General features: G+C 37.6%; 1 protein-coding gene across 1 annotated transcript; it reads right to left on the bottom strand.

Moving 5' to 3' along the window:
* Nucleotides 1–834: 834 nt before the first annotated feature.
* On the bottom strand, nt 835–16,235 carry LOC121401225 (kinesin-like protein KIN-4A). The gene is made up of 9 exons (XM_041585555.1): nt 16,063–16,235; nt 13,478–13,529; nt 10,986–11,071; nt 8,839–8,886; nt 8,404–8,550; nt 6,858–6,932; nt 4,295–4,377; nt 2,497–2,595; nt 835–877 (listed from the first exon to the last, which is right to left on the bottom strand). Exons 1-9 carry the CDS (start codon nt 16,105–16,107, stop codon nt 835–837), a joined length of 678 nt encoding a protein of 225 aa, XP_041441489.1. The 5' UTR covers nt 16,108–16,235.
* Nucleotides 16,236–17,645: the final 1,410 nt, after the last annotated feature.

Below are 17,645 nucleotides of genomic sequence, written 5' to 3'. Positions count from 1 at the left end.
GTCCTCAGTCATGACTTGTGTTCTGATAAACGTCAGTCACTCTTTACTGCTGTACTGCAAGTTGAAGTGATATCACACCCCTCCCTCCCCCCCCCCCCCAGCAGCACAACTATATTACAGGCCCCACAGCAAATTATTTTTCAGGCCCCCAAATCATCTAGGGGTTGACCTGTTTTACCAATATTTATTGAAATTCTATATGAATTAGGGCTTCATGGGGCCTACTGGGACCTTGCAGCTGCAGGGTCTGCTTCCTCTGTAGTTACGCCCCTGCTATCAGCAGAACATTGGGAAGGTAATCAGATAACAGCTCCCTGGTTGATAATGGAATAGCACTCAATAGTAAAAATCTTGCACTCGGGATTCCCAATAGGAGCGCTGATATAGGTAATAAACTATGTGGAGAGGAAAAGGTATAGGAGGCAGATCGAGGTCAGTTGAGGCGGCTGTTATATCTCGGGGGGTGGGTTTAGTTCTCCTTTAAAGTTTATCTTGGAATGCTCAGTCCCAAAACATAAATCCTAAACATTCCAAATATTAGATCCCATACCCGTTAATACTTTTACCAATTAGACACTTACTGGTGCAGTTGTTCATATGAAATTCCAGCATAGTCACAGGGAATCAACCAAGTACATATCATTCTAGTGCATTGTTTATACTGCCATCCAACCACAGTTTAAAGCAACAGAACTTTGGATGATTACAAACCGAATCTGAACCCTAATTTGCATACATATTTTCACAATAAAATTTGAGCAGAAGCCACCATAACTCATACCAAAGCGACAGATATCTGAAAGCACTGCTGTAATGGTGTCATTACAATAATATCTAGACCATGTGTTCCCAAATCTTATCTTCAAAGGCCTTCAAGCTGAATAATAAGTATTTACCACAAAATCTATACTATAAATGTATCCAGATTCTCTCCTGTGAACTGCAATAATGGCAAACAATGCAGAGAAACGTTTTATTTACTGAATCTGAGGCCATATGATGCACCTCAGCAGGAGAATGAAGCTGATATAGTTGAACTGCACTCCCAAGGGTGGTTCTGTGTAATTCTTTAAATATATAGAAGGCATACCTATATTATAGAAGGCATTGATCTCTCCGCTGCATTTGACACTGTGGACCATCATCTTCTTCTCCAGTCCCTCCATTCACTTGGCCTTCGTGACATGGCCCTGTCCTGGTTCTCTTCTTACCTCACTAATTGTTCCTTCAGTGTCTCCTACAATGGAGTAGCATATTCTCCCCTTCCTCTTTTTGTTGGGGGCCTCAAGGCTCTGTCCTGGGCCCCTTATTATTCATCCTCTATACTTCCTCCCTCTGCAAACTAATCAACTCGTATGGTTTCCACTACCACATCTATACTGACAATACTCAAGATCTATCTCTCATCTCCTGCTCTCAACCCAGAACTGCTAACTTGGGTCTCCTCCTTCTTGTCTGCTATCTCTACTTGGATGGCGCAACGCTACCTTAAATTAAACCTCTCTAAAACAGAAATGGTTCTCTTCCCTCCAACTAACACCAGTAACATCCCGGAAGTATCCATCCATAGCTAACAATTGCATTATCACCCCCTCTCCCCAGGCCCGGTGCCTTGGGGTTATCCTAGATTCTGCCCTGTCATTCACTCCTCATATCAAGTCATTTATTAAATCATGTCACTTCCACATGGAACATATCCAAAATACGATCATTTATCACCCAAGATGCTGCCAGAATTCTTATTCACTCTCTCGTCATATCACGTCTAGACTACTGTAACTCTCTTTTAATTGGCCTTCCTCTCCAGAGACTGTCACCACTCCAGTCCATAATGAACTCTGCCACGAGACTCAAACATCAGCAACTGCTCCTCCTCTGCCATGCCACTTTGCCAATCCCTACACTGGCTTCCGCTACCTTTCAGAATAAAATTCAAATTAATGACCCTGACATTCAAAGCACTTCATAACTCTGCCCCACCCTCTCTGATCTCATCTCTATATACTCACCCAACCGCTTGATACGCTCCTCTACTGACCTTCTACTCAACTTTTCTCTCTTTACCTCCTCACATGCTCGCATTAAAGACTTTGCAAGGGCTGCACCCCTCCTCTGGAATTCTCTCCCACGGACTGTCCGACTTTCTCCCAACCTTGCTGTCAAAAGATCTCTTAAAATGCACTTCTTTAGAGAAGCCTACCCTAACTCTGCTTAACTACTAAATGCAATACCACATACAGTCCCACATCACTCACTTAATTCTGATCTTGCCCACTCCCACACCTTGTGTCTTATTCCCTTCCCTTTAGATTTTAAGCTCTTTTGCACAGGGCCTTCCTCACCTTTTGTACCGGTATTGGTTGTGATGTATATAGCTCCATATGTTCTATATATGTAATTAATGTTATTTAGTTGTATAAACACACTTACTTTACAGTGCCCGGAAATATGCTGGCGCTATATAAATAAATGTTAAAAATAATAAAATAATAATACCTGTAATTTGAATCCTCTAGTCCTTGTTTGCCAGAAAGGTACAAGCTCTGTGCTTCTTCTGGATTGGTAATAATCACTTCACTGGCCCCTTCCAGTACCCTATATGCAAGTAAAAGATAAATAGCCTACAAGCAATAGTCACTAAATATGTGTAGAGCATCTCCTGTAAACATGCCCTGATCCAACCGATTCTTCCGTAGATCCATGTAATCTCATGCTTTTTCCCCCACAGTCTATCCCTGTTTGCATCATTTTCCAGGACTGCCAAAGATGCAGTGAAATACAGTTAAATTGCCATATGCTTGACAAGCAAATACAGTTGAATTCCTGTTATGCACCAAATATTTGTATAAATATTATTTCCATGCATCTTTATAAAGTGTGATGCTTCATGACACTAGTGGCCTTGCACCACTATTCATTAAAGGGGATGTTCATCTTCAAAACACAATGAAACATGAAAATGAAAAATGTAAGCTTCAATATTAGAAAAAATATAACAAATAGAAAATATAAAGTAATTGGAAAAAAAAGTCTTTATTTCTGGTGAACTGTCTGAAAACACTGAATTGGTGCAAAACAATGTGTGTGTATATATATATATATATATATATATATATATCAAAACAGGGGGGTTGTGGGAGCACTCTAAAGGCTTTAAAGTATATATATAAGTATAATAAATGCTATTGCATATGTACCCAAAACAGGGGTTATTTTGTTACAAAGTTATGATCATAAAATTGATAAGCCACCATACCACGTCAAGGTAAACCCCGAATGGCGGTCCCTAACTAAAACAGCGTTCAACGGACATTGATTACAGGTAATGCTAAAATGCACATAAAATATAAAACAAGTTAGGGACCGCCATTCGGGGTTTACCTTGACGTGGTATGGTGGCTTATCAATTTTATGATCATAACTTTGTAACAAAATAACCCCTATTTGGGTACATATGCAATAGCATTTATTATACTTATATATATATATACTTTAAAGCCTTTAGAGTGCTCCCACAACCCCCCTGTTTTGATATTATATATATATATATATATATATATATATATATATATATATATATATATATATATATATATATATATATATACACACACACACACACATCTGCCTTTGTTTCCACTTTCATATTGATCTCACAACTCTCTCATGAGGCAATTATGGAGAATAACTCTGGGCAGGATCTGTCTTTGGGTTACTATTATATTGTGGGCAAAACGTCTAATACCTCATGTGCATTAGCTCAAGACTACACACCAGGTTTTCCTTTATTTCCAAAAATCTGGCTTAACAGAGCAGCCCAGAGGCTAAGTACACAAGTTGAGGAGGGTGACCATATATATATATATTGTAACTAGATCTTGATCTGGGTATTTAACATATGGAGGTGTGCATTGGCTGTTAAGTCCTCAGTAAAATACAGGGAGGCTTGTAGTAGTAGTTACTACACCACCAAGTCTTGCATTGCAATCAGCAATAAGTGTTTGGTTTCCAGCATGTTCCTTAGTGAGTGCCACATGAGACATCTCATATGCAGGGGTCACTGCTGCTTTATATTCTGCATGTCACTGTGACAGACTTGGTGCTTAAGCTGCATTCTAATAGAGAGAATTTTTTCTGACTATATGGTTTCATTGCAACATGGCAGAGCAGAGACAGTAGAACTCTAGTGCAGGAAGGGTGATAATAAGGTGATAGGAAAATAGAAAACAGAAACAACAGTGAATAATACTTGGGCTGGTAGCAACATCAAAGGTAAAGGCATTTACGTACTTACATTCCAAGAACTGAAATGTACACAGCAGACAAACTTTGATTACATGGATTAAATAAATCCTTTGCTCTTCCATCCTGACTGAACTGTACGGCAAATGAAAAAAAAACCAAAGATATTGAAATTATTTGTAAAGACAGATTTAAAGTTTTTACTAATTATTACAATCATAATTTGTAATCATTTTTGTAATAAGGGCATGGAGTGTGTTATCCAGAATGCTCAGGACCTGGGATATTCCGGATAATGGATCTTTCCGTAATTTGGCTCTTCACACCTTAAGTGTACTAACAAAAATTATTTAAACACTAAAGAAAGTTAATAGGATGGTTTTTCTTCCAATAAGGATTAATTATATCTTAGTTTAGATCAAGTACAAGCTACTGTTTTATTATTAAAGAGAAAAAATAATAATTTTCTTTAAAAATGAAATTATTTGATTAAAATGGAGTTTATGGGAGATGGCCTTTCTGTATTTCTGAGCTTTCTGGATAACGGATTTACAGATACTATACCTGTATGTCATTTAGTTAAAGAATATCCGACCTTTGCCCCCCTCCTAAACTATTAGCAATTTAACATTATGTATTCCAATAGATTTGTTCAGTTAAAATTTTGTATGGTTTCCTAGCTGAAGTTTCCTGCCATAGACTTGGCTACTCCATTTTCTTCTCCTCTGTCAGTGTTTCCAAGTAGTGATGGGCGAAATTCAGTTTTTGGCGTCCATTTTTTTTTTTTGGTGAATTTTCGCAGCAGTTTCGTGAATTTATTTGCCGGCGGCGAATCGCGTGAATTCGCGTCTGACGAATACATTCGCCCATCACTATTTCCAAGGCTTTGCAAGTGCTTTGAACCCAAGTTATTTGGGTTTTGCTTTACAATCAGCTCCCTTCTTGAGTTACCAGATACTGTGTGCTTTTAAAGTTTCTTATAAAATGTGTTTTGGAGAGAGATAAAAGTCCTCTACACTGGCCCCACAACAATCATCCATAGTTTGGGTCTCAGCTTAGAAGCTAAACATGAGCCACAGGGGAAATAAATTGTTCCAAAAACAGGTTTACTAGGATGGACTGAAATGCCATCTTAAAAACTCTAAATTCACCATGCACAAAGTAGAGACCATACAGAATTGGTTTGCAGAGGGAGATCTTAAAGTAAGTAGTTTGCTAACTTTTAGCATGCTATAGAATGGCTACATCTAAGCAATTTTTCAATTGGTCTTAATTTCTTCTTTTTTATTGTTTTTCAATGATTTGCCTTCTTCTTCTGACTCTTTCCAGTTTTCAAATGGGGGTCACTGACCCCATCTACAAACAAATGCTCTGTAAGGTTAAAAATGTATTGTTATTGCTACTTTTTATTACTTATCTTTCTATTTAGACCTCTCCTATTCATATTCCAGTCTCTTATTCAAATCAATGCATGGTTGCTAGCGTAATTTGGACCCTAAAAACCAGATTGCTGACAATGCAAAATGCTACTGCATTATAAGCTAAATAACTCAAAAACCACAAATAAAAACCAATTGCAAATTGTCTCAGAATATGACTCTCTACATAAAAATTCATTTAAATATAAAAACCCCTTTAAATAAAGAAGAGCCCCAATTTCAACTCATCGTATGCTTATGATTAAGGGCGCATGCGCCCGAAACGCGTCAAGCTTGTGTGATGTGTTCTCGCTTTTAAATGGATTAATAAAGAATTTGGATTTTTACTGAAAGTAAAGTGGGATGAACTGGAACATTACATATAAATGGGCAAATTCTGTGCCATTGTTACATCTGAACAAAATACCACCGGGAACTGAATCACCCCTTTAGGATGTTCTAATAAGTATGTTTGTTAAAACATGCCCTTTTGATATAAATCGCTCATTTTAACAGGCTTCCCTTTAATTCATAAGATGTATAATTATAGTTAAAAACACTCCTTTAAGACTTTTAAAACCATATATTAAAGTCAATATTTGCCAGTGTAAGGAAGGCGATATATCCACATAACAACATAAAAAGGTCTTTATATCTTAACATGTCTTGTCATTTCAGACTTAAGAAAATAATTGGAGACAAGTAAAGAAATGTAAGACTTTCATTCTGATGAAAAGCTGTCAATGTTATATATATATATATATATATATATATATATATATATATATATATATATATATATATATATATATATATATATATATATATATATATATATATATACACATACACACACACACACAACAGTCCAGAAGGTCCCCGCACTCTGTCCACATCATCCTCTTTGAGGGTGCTTGCTCAAATAATCATATGTAACAGATGGACCAGCACACCGATTTTTTGAATCACCAAATATTTATTGCAGCATCACTGTGCATATAGGATCAAGGATATCCTTGATAAAGGCCCCAATGTGGGTCGAAACGTTGGATGCACAGTGATGTTGCAATAAATATTTGGTAAATCAAGAAAACGGTGTGCTGGTCCATATACTGTATATAATAATTGTTGTATACATAATATACGGTTTACAATATTTTGCTGTATGCATAATCAGTTCAATAAACTAGGAAATACCTGAATGAAAGCAGCGGTCATCATGGTTTCCTCATGATCTGCAGGACAGGCAACTTGGAATATATATTCCACCACCTAGAAGAAGTCAGCAACGATGTTTTCATATTCCGGGATATATGATATAATTTAAGCAGACAAGTACAGCGATATAGAACATCCTTAAGCCAGTGTATGACCACCTTAAGGCACTAGAAAGTATATTGTACACTGGGGGGCAGATTTACATAGGGTCGAATATCGAGGGTTAATTAACCCTCGATATTCGACTGCCGAATGTAAATCCTTTGACTTCGAATATCAAAGTCGAAGGATTTACCGCAAACAGTACGATCGAACGAAAAATCGTACGATCCGAAGGATTTTAATCCATCGATTGAACGATTTTTCTTCGACCTAAAAAACATTAGAAAGCTTATGGGGACCTTATGGGGGAAGTGCTTAACATTGCACTTCAGTAGGTTTTAGGTGGTGAAGTAGGGGGTCGAAGTTTTTTTTAAAGAGACAGTACTTCGATTATCGAATGGTCGAATATTCGAACGGTTTTTAGTTCGAATCGTTCGATTCGAAGTCGAAGGTCGAAGTAGCCAATTCGATGGTCGAAATAGCCAAAAAAACATTCGAAATTCGAAGTTTTTTTTAATTTTATTTCTTCACTCGAGCTAAGTAAATGGGCCCCTAAAACTTACTATTAATAATGATCCCACCCCCTTAAGCACTGAAGAATGTGTTGGAAGGTGAACAATTCCCTTTAAGACAGGACAGTATCTTGCCCATAGCTAATATTTTTTATAGTGTAAAACACAGAAAAGAAGCATTTTCTCCAAATGTTCTCCAATGTAAACTTCAGTCTGAGCCCCCCCCCCCCCCGCCAACCTTCCATGGTCTCCAGTGTCCAGTGCTAAAGTTAGGAAACTAATCAAGGGAATAAGTTGTGTGCTTATTTATAAATCCAATCTGCCACTTAAATGCCCACATCCCCCTGTGGCACATCACTTTGAAAACTATACAGCTCTCTGTGTTAGCTTGCACAAAAAATTAACAAGAGCATAGTACAGAGATAGTACAGGTATGGGACCTGTTATCCAGAATGCTCAGGACTCTGAGTTTTCCAGACATGTGGTATTTTTGTAATTTGCATCACCCTACTAAAAAAAATAATTAAAAGATTAAAGAAAGCCAATAGACTGGTTTTGCTTCCAATAAGGATTAATTATATCTTAGTTGGGATCAAGTACAAGCTACTGTTTTATTATTACACAGAAAAAGGAAATCAATTTTAGAAGTCTGAATTCTGTTATTATTATTGAGTCTATCGGAGATGGTCCTCCCTTAATTCAAAGCTTTCTGGACAACGGGTTTCCAGATAATAGTTCCTATACCTGTACTCCTTCAAGTTTCGCCAGGTTATTCCTGGATGCTATGGTGTATGGAAATTTACTCATCAAAATGTTATGCTGACAACATGAATGAATCATATTGTCTCGTGGCTGCAAAGCTGGTGCAAGCTTGTTAAAACCAACCTGAGGTTGCCAATTGATCCCCTTACCTGATAAAATAATCCTAAATGGCTTCCTCTCCCACTAATTATGGAATCCATGCCAGGACTGTCAGAGTCACACACAACAACAGACACATTGTACCCTGATTTGACTGTGTGAAGCATTGGCTGGAGCAACTCCGTAAACACCTTGTCCTAAAAGAAACATATTCACACATACAGATTATTCTTTATCACTTTTTTACTATTCACCTTTTTCTACTGACTTTTTCCAGCTTTCAAATGGGGTTCACTGAAAACAAACAAATGCTCTGTAAGGCTACACATTTATTGTTATAGCTGGTTTTTATTATTCATCTTTCTATTCAGGCCTCTATTATTCCTATTCCAGAATCTGGATCTTGCTCCATCTGTATGCATGGTTTGATCTCCTTTTAAACACATGCCACCCAAGAAAATTTCAGCACAAATAATTATACTCACCTGTCCATTGTTGAAATAAAATACTCCGTCAAATGTAAAATGGTATTCCTGGGGGGGAAAAAAATGTAAAATAGAAAATTTGTTATAATGACACACCAGCTGAGTTATAATGATGCCATTATTTTGTAAATGAAAGCCTTGAGGTATAATATATTTTTACAGACTTGTTCTGCTTATTGGTCAGAATAATTGAGCTTTGTTGTTTTTAGTTTGTGGATTTGGGAAGGTAAAGGTAGTTCAGGTATGGAATCCAGTAACCCTTTATCCAGAAATATTTGAATTATGGTAAGGCCACCTCCCATAGACTCGATTTTATTAAAATAATTTACATTTTAAAAAATGTTTTCCTATTTTCACTGTAATAATAAAACAGTAGCTTGTACAAGATCCCGACTAAGATATAATTAATCCTTATTGGAGGCAAAACCAGCCTATTGGGTTTAATTCATGTTTTAATGTATTTAAGTAGACTTAAAGGAGAAGTAAACCCCTTTTGCAAAAAACCCGTACCCCCCCCCCAGGTAGACCCCACTCCCTCCTCCCCCCCAGTCTAACTACCCCCCCAGGGAAATGCCCCATACTCCTTGGCTCAGATTCTTCCAGCGGAGTTCCACGCATCCATCTTCCGCGTCCTCTGTGTAAGGAAGGCTTACCTGGCGTCCCAAGATGGCAGCATCCAAGATGGCGGCGTCTCCCATGCGGTTCCTCCTGGGCGCAGCTCTGTGACATCACAGAAGCGTTGCTGGCATCAGATTGGGCGTCAGCGCCGAAGCGTCAGCGTCGGATTGGACGCCAGCGTCAAAACACCAGCATGAGGACGGAGGCGTCATGACGTCACTGCGTCCATTTTTGACGCCAAAGGAGGCCTATAAAAGATGCTGGAGCACTGCTGACTTTGCCCTATAATAGGTTCCACATAGTGAGTTCCTGGGTGCGCTATATTACTTCTGCTATTGATCCTGATCTTGACCTTGCCTGTATAACCGTGTATTGAACCTTTGCCGCCTGTACTGACCTTTTTGTCTGGACCTGACTTTTTTTTGCCTATCTATTAACCCCTTGGATACCTAGATCTGGTTGGACTTTTCTTCCTCCTTGGTCCGCTACCTCTGACTGAGCCTTCGGGCCCCTTACACTCTGTAAGCTGACTGTGAGATCGGTAATTCTGTGCATGCACAGTTGTTGCAAACCGGCAAACTGCTCCAACTGCGCATGCGCAAAAATACCGATCTCACAGTCAACTTACAGAGGACGCGGAAGATGGTTGCGTGGAACTCCGCTGGAAGAATCTGAGCCAAGGAGTCGGAGTATGGAGTATGGGGCATTTCCCTGGGGGGGGTCTACCTGGGTTGGGGGGTATGGGTTTTTTTGCAAAAGGGTTTCCTTCTCCTTTAAGGTATGGAGAGCCAAATTATGAAAATACCCCTTATCCAGGAAACTCCCGGTCCCAAGCACTCTGGATAACAGTTCCCATACTTGTACATGCTTTGACACAATCTACATAACCTGACTGGGCAGTGAAAAGCTTCCAACTAGGTCTTTTTGACGAAGCGAAACATGTCAAATTTGCCAATCCCTAGTGGTGAGTTGTTTAAATCAGTCAATTTTGAGAATCTACTCGCTGATTTCAGGGACTAGAAGCAACTGATAATTTTGCTGCTCCCCAATCCTGGATTAAGACTATTGAATCGGTCACTTAATTTTCTACCCAGGCCCACTGCAAGCTCTCCAGTTTGCCTTTCCATTTGCTGCCTGGTTGTTAGACTCTTGGAGACAGTTTTATTAGTTGCTAATATTCTAATATTCCACAGATGCTGCTGAGAAATGTATCAACTAATGTAGCAAAGTGTAATAGTTCAGAATCTGCTCCTGGATCACTGAGCTACCAGACTGAAAATCAAGAGGGAGGAACATTTAACTTTAAGAGTCAATTTTAGAAAATGGGTAAAAAATTTAAAGCAATTAAAAAAAAAACTTTATTTCTGGTGAACAATCTGAAAACACCTGAAATGAAAAATATGTTTGGAAGGTGAACAATCGCTTTAAGACGACCAATTAATTTGAAGCAGATTAGCTACAATTTTGCTTGTATCAGACATGTCATTATTAGAGCCATACCTCGTTTCTTTTCAAACTGTAACAATTACCTTTGTTTCTGTATCAGCTTTATCTGTTAATATTAAGCTTTTGAAGTCTTCATTAATACAGATGGTTGTGTCCTGTTCCTCTGAACCTGAAATAAAAAAAAATAAAAAAATAAATGTTTTATTATTTTTCCAAATTTTTTGACAAATCTTCTTGGCTAGATTAAAAAATGAAAACATAATTTACATAATTAGATTTGATTAAAGGCAACACTACACAGCCCAACAGCTTACACAGGGCCAGATTTGTGGCGAGGCCAAATAGGCCCGGGCCTAGGGCGGCAAAAAATTAGGGGCAGCATGGCGCCCACCCGCATTATGGGGACCTTACGTGCAGGTACGCGCACGCTCATGGGGTGTGGGGGTAGTGTGGGCGAGCACTAGGACCACGCGGCCGTCCGAGAAATCCGGGCTTGCTCCTACAGTACTGATCAGCCCAAAGCACATAGCAAGCAGTGCCACTTTCTATTGGTCCATTTGTTCTGGCCTACAGCACAAGTGAGAGTATGGAGTGAAGAGTAGCTGTGTAAGATAAGATTTGCAAACCTGCCCAATCCACGAACCAACCCCCATGTAACATAGTAAATTAGGTTGAAAAAAGACACACGTCTATTAAGTTCAACCTTTTAAGTCTATATATAACCTGCCTAACTGCTAGTTGATCCAAATTGAGCAAAAAACCCACTTGAAGCCTCAGAGGGGGACAAAACTTCAAGTACCTGGATCTACTTGTACTAAAAACTATTTTTAACAACCCTGTATTTTGTCACTTGCTAAAAAGCCATCCAACCCCTTCTTAAAGCTATCTAATGTATCAGCCTGTATGACTGATTAAGGGAGAGAATTCCATAACTTTGCAGATCCCACTGTAACAAACCCTTTCTGAATATTAAGATGGAGTTTCTTTGTTCTAATCGGAATGGGTGACCTTGTGTCAGCTGGAAGGACCAACTGGTAAATAAAGCATTAGAGAGATTATTGTATCATCTCCTTATATATTTATACATTATTATATCTCCCCTTAAGCGCCTCTTCTCCAGCGTGAACATCCCCAATTTGGCCAGTCTTTCCTCATAGCTAAGATTTTCAATACCTTTTACCAGCTTAGTTGCCCTTCTCTGTACCCTCTCTAATACAATAATGTCCTGTTTGAGTGATGGAGACCAAAACTGTACGGCATATTCTAGATGGGGCCTTACAAGTGCTCTATACAGTGGCAGAATGTCCCCTCCTCCCGTGAATCTATTCCCCTACAGACTGGCAATGCTTGCTACAAGCAAGGTGCATGACTTTACATTTATCGACATTGAATCTCATCTGCCACTTAGCTGCCCAGATTGCCAGTTTGTCAAGATCCTGCTGCAAGGATGATTTGTCCTGTATGAAAATCATTGGACTGCATAGTTTTGTGCTTTGTATATTAGTCAGGATTGCTGGGCCACTATACTTGCACCTAAAATATGGAAGTGTACAGCTAACTTTAATGCTGACAATAGCAAGTTGCCTAGATCCTGCTGATAAAAAGGAACCCAACATGCTACCACCCCTTTACTTCACAGTTATGCGGTTTATAGAGTTGTGGGCAGGGGTAGATTCACACCACACATAATGCTTTGAGTTTTGTATCAATTTTGCATTTATGCATAATTGTTGGTGCTATAAAAATACATGTTAATAATAATACTAATACTTTTTGGTACATTAGAACAATATATTAGTAATGTAGCTTTCGTTTTGCTCTGAAAAGGAAAGAAAATCAATTTCCATTATCCCCAAGTGCACACTGCTTTATGCAAACATTAATTATCACTTTAAGGCATGAAAAATTAATATTTTAAATGTGAAGAATTATCCTCATTTTTTTTAAAATGCCTTGGCCATTTTGCACAACTTATATACAGTAAGTACAGAATATTTACATTGCAAATCATTTTTTAAATTAAGATACATATATATATATATATATATATATATATATATATATATATATATATATATATATATATATATATATATATATATACTCATTACTATTCCCTTAAAATACAGGGCCGCTCTGATATTTGGCACATGTGATCATTGGCACAAGCTGAGTATACTAAGGCCGTGGGGCTGATACAGACATTCCCTGTGTGCAATATACAGTGTGAATTCACTGTAACTCCAAGTTCATCAGGGCCTTTAATATTAAGTTGGTGACTTTATACTAAAGTTATCCAACCAATTGAGGAGGATGATCTTTGCTATCTACTAGTGACCTAGCCACACACCATTGCCACATGTTTTTAGCTTGGACAGCCCAACTGGATTGCCATATGGAGTACCAAACCCCAGAGGTGCCTTTCATATCCAGACATTATGGCTGAAATCATTTGAACTGTTCACTAAATCTGGGCATGTGTGGCTCCCAGTTTATAAGTATATTTAGAAAAACATCAACAGTAATTCTAATCTATGTAGTGGGTTCCATAACACATCATCATTGTATACATTACCTTCTGTCTGACTCAATCCCACAGCTACTTTCACGCAGACTTCTTGTCCTAGCTGAAACAAAAAAAATAAATAAAGGTTTTCTTTAATAGTAAAATAAAAAAAAAAAAACTAAAAATATTTGTACTGTCAGGTACTTTTGATAATATAGGGTTTGATGCCTAAAGGCAAATTATATTAATGCATATAATAAATGGATTGTTGATCCGGGAACTGGAAGGAATTATCCTGTAATTACACATTACAAACATGCATGGCTGAAGCAGGTCTTCCTTTTACCTAAGCAGGTATATTTTAAATTTCAGCCAAGTGTAGTATGACTGACTAATATAAGACTTGATATTATATGTGTGTGACCAGGGATGACTGACGTAATTGGCCAGATTAAATATATTGCAATATATGGACAATGTATGGGTAAAGCATTTTCTAGTAGCTTAAGGCACAAAATGTCTCAATGTCCTTAATATACTGATAATGGGTTGAGTGTAGAGGACCTCTTGTATTTATCTATATATTTGATCACAGACCCATTGCAACCCCCCCCCCCCAATGGTTTAAAATGTAATTGTGAGCACAACTTTATCTTTTTTGCTGTATTTTAAATAGGCCTTTACTATCATTAAAATAAATACAAAAATAGAAGAAAGACTTCTTAGCTGATATTAAAATGCATGCTAATACATGAAATGTATGGTAAATGTGTAATATATATATATATATATATATATATATATATATATATATATATATATATATATATATATATATATATACCGTATATCATGGCTATATATCACATGCCAGAGTCTTTACAAAATTATATAATCAAGGCTGTTCAAGGCTTTTCCTGATCTCTAAGGGGTCTTAAAGGGCATGTAAAGGCAAAAATATAAAATCCCATTTTTACTTTCTTTAATGAAAAAGAAATCTATCTCCAATATACTTTAATTAAAAGATGTCTACAGTTTTTATCATAAACCTGACTGTATGCAGTGCAATTCCCCCTTCTTTTACTGCTGTTGATAGGAATTGTCAGATGGTCCCCAACTGCTGTGCAGGTAAACGATCATACTTTCAAATGGCAGGGGGAGCCCCCCCACCTTACTTCCCAGAACTTGAGCAGCATTGTTGGATTCCCTGTAGAGATTTGTATCCAGAGACGCAGTGCAGTCTCTATATTATGATTATTAATCAGTCTTGCTGTATTGGCTTCTATGGCAGATATTATTTGACTTGTGCTGTTTTGATAATTTATGACGATCCCTAAGCTTAACCTCCCAACTGAAGCCCAGACCACACTGAGCATGTGCGAGTCTTGATATTGCAGAAATGTCTAACAAAGTTACAAGATGACAGCCCCCAGCGCCAACTTTGAAAGCATAAATCATTTGTCTTATTAGGCTGCTGGTGCAGTAAGTTCATGTTTATATTTAGTATACATAATACAGCATTTCTAACATTATTCTATTTTAGACTTTAGTTGCCCTTTAACATCTTATCTCTTAGGGCAGAGACAGACGAGAGCCCTTCCGCTGGCGATTTTGATTCTAGCCGGCGGGTAGGCAGTTCGGGGGGAGATTAGTCACCCAAAGAAGAGACGATTTGTCGATGGGCGACTAATCTCCTCGAATCTCCACACGAGTCTCTGCCCTTAGAATGCTGGGCTGCTGGCCTACCCTAATCTTTCCTAAACTATATGGTTCATGTCATATACACAACAGACCAGCAGGCCCCAAATTAGATGCCTCTGTCTTACTATGTGCAAGGAGTAAAAGAACATGACATTGGTACATTAGTAAAAATAAATGACTTAATAATTAGCTACCAAGGTAGTTTGAAACCCCAGACCTACTACCGATCACCTTCTCATTGCTGAATTTTGTAGTACAGGTATCGGATTCGTTATCCAGAAACCAATATCCAGATCCAGAACCAATATCCAGAAAGATCTGAATTACGGTATGGCCATCCCCCATTGACTCGATTTTAATTAAATAAATCAAATTTTAAAAAATGATTTTCTCTGTAATAATAAAACAGTACCTTGTAATTGATCATCACTAAAATATAAAGAATCCTTTTTTAGAGACAAAACAATCCTGTTGGATTAAATTCATTTTTCAAAGTTTTTTTTTTTTTTTTAGCAGACGAGGTATGGAGATCCAAATTACGGAAAGCCTGAGGTCTGGAAAACCTCAGGTCCCAAGCATTCTGGATAACAGGTCCCATACCTGTATACATGTATGTTAGGCAGTGTGAAAATGCAGTGCTGGTACAGGTATGATATCGATTTTCCAGTGGCCCCTTATCCAGTGACCCGCTATCCAGATGGCTCCAAATTATGGGAAGACCATCCAGCTATTCCTTAGACAGTTCAATTTAACTGGAGATTTCCAATATACTGGATAAAAAGCCTTGGATAGTGTTTGGATAGCACAGGCTCTTACAGCTTCTCACAGGTATATCTTTGACTGGATCATATTTAGGGATGACTGTAAGAAGATGCTGGATTGTAGTGCAAGCAAAAACAGTGGAAATATTGAAGATTCTGAAAATATCAAAAAATTTTTTGCAGAGGACCTACCTGCCCGATATCCATTGTGCTTTTAGGTAAACCTCCATCTGGCATTATATGAAGTTACATTTAATATTTAATGTGCCTCTGCAAGTTTAGAGGTATCATGCTTCACATTTGCTTGTCCTTAAAAGGTATCAAGATACAAAAGTGAGACTGTAATCCAATAAGCCAATGAGAAAGTAGAAACCAAAAAGTTAAACTTACATTCAGCTCTGAGACCACGGCATCCAGTGAAGAATTTATGGAAACATATTTGTCCATGTGACATTTACCCATATATATATACATAGTGCCTAAAAATTGCCACCCCTGTCCCTCAAGCTACACATGAGAATAGGGTAAATGTCCTTATTTAATTTGGTTCTGATCCCACATCTAGACACTGAATGTACCCCAAGAGTGTCTGGGTTTTTATGAAATATTTCTAACAAACATATTTTGCAACAAAGTTTTGGTATACACATAAAACGCAGCTTTATTAACGATTTTTGCAATCACATTGAGGAACACAAGAAATTTTACATGAGCAATGGACTGTGGTCCCATGTGTCAAAGCAAACAATGAACTCTAAACAAGGTGAAAAACAAGGGCTGACAAAACTATTCCGAGCAACACAAACAGCATGCATATAGAAGAACACGGAACACATCTCATACATTATATTGCTGTAAGGATCACCTAACATGGAAAATGAACAAAAAGGATAAATAGGTATTTGCATTAATGAAAAATACATTTTTGAAAATATATTGAAAAGAGCAATTATAAATTGTCTACAAAACAATATCTAATACAAGAAAATAAATATTGCAACATAAGCCAAAAATAATTTATAATTGCTCTTTTCAATATATTTTCAATATTTCTTTTTATATTATATAACAAATGGCACATCACTATAATTTTTTTTATTTTTCTTATAAAACAAAGACAGGAGTTTTTTCTCCTGTGACATTCATATTGTTTATCTGCATCTGATGTGAAAGTACTGGTTTCATTTGTTGAATGGAGAAAGGAGGATTTTCCTTAAAGGATCCTGTCATCAGAAAACATGTTTTTTTCAAAACACATCAGTTAATAGTACTGCTCCAGCAGAATTCTGCACTGAAATCCATTTCTCAAAAGAGCAAACAGATTTATATTCAATTTTGAAATCTGACATGGAGCTAGACATATTGTCAGTTTCCCAGCTGTCCCCAGTCATGTGACTTGTGCCTGCACTTTAGGAGAGAAAAGCTTTCTGGCAGGCTGCTGTTTTTCCTTCTGAATGTAACTGAATGTGTCTCAGAGGGACATGGGTTTTTACTATTGAGTGATGTTCTTAGATCTACCAGGGAAACAAACAAGGGAAAGTTGTGCTCACCACTATTTTTTAAAACCATTAAGCGGGGGTGCAATGAGGCTGTGACCACAAAATACATATAGTCAAATACAAGAGTCCTCTGCACTCAACCCATTATCAATATATTTAAGACAGCGACATTTTGTGCATACTGCTACTGAAATATATTGATAATGGGTTGAGTGCAGAGGACTCTTGTATTTGACTTAGATCTACCAGGCAGCTGTTATCTTGTGTTAGGGATCT

Source organism: Xenopus laevis, chromosome 3L (assembly GCF_017654675.1).
Source record: "Xenopus laevis strain J_2021 chromosome 3L, Xenopus_laevis_v10.1, whole genome shotgun sequence".
In the NCBI taxonomy this organism is placed as follows: Eukaryota; Metazoa; Chordata; class Amphibia; order Anura; family Pipidae; genus Xenopus; species Xenopus laevis.
The sequence above is the reverse complement of the archived record's forward strand: the minus strand, read 5'-3'. Positions and strand labels throughout refer to the sequence as shown.

Excerpts from the sequence above, each read along its gene's own strand:
- LOC121401225 (XM_041585555.1), bottom strand. The coding sequence starts at position 16,107 with ATGCCAGATGGAGGTTTACCTAAAAGCACAATGGATATCGGGCAG. Across the intron at positions 8,887-10,985 it reads AAGCTGATACAGAAACAAAG|GAATACCATTTTACATTTGA; the intron begins GTAATTGTTACA and ends TTTCCCCCCCAG. Across the intron at positions 8,551-8,838 it reads TTTATTTCAACAATGGACAG|GACAAGGTGTTTACGGAGTT; the intron begins GTGAGTATAATT and ends TGTTTCTTTTAG.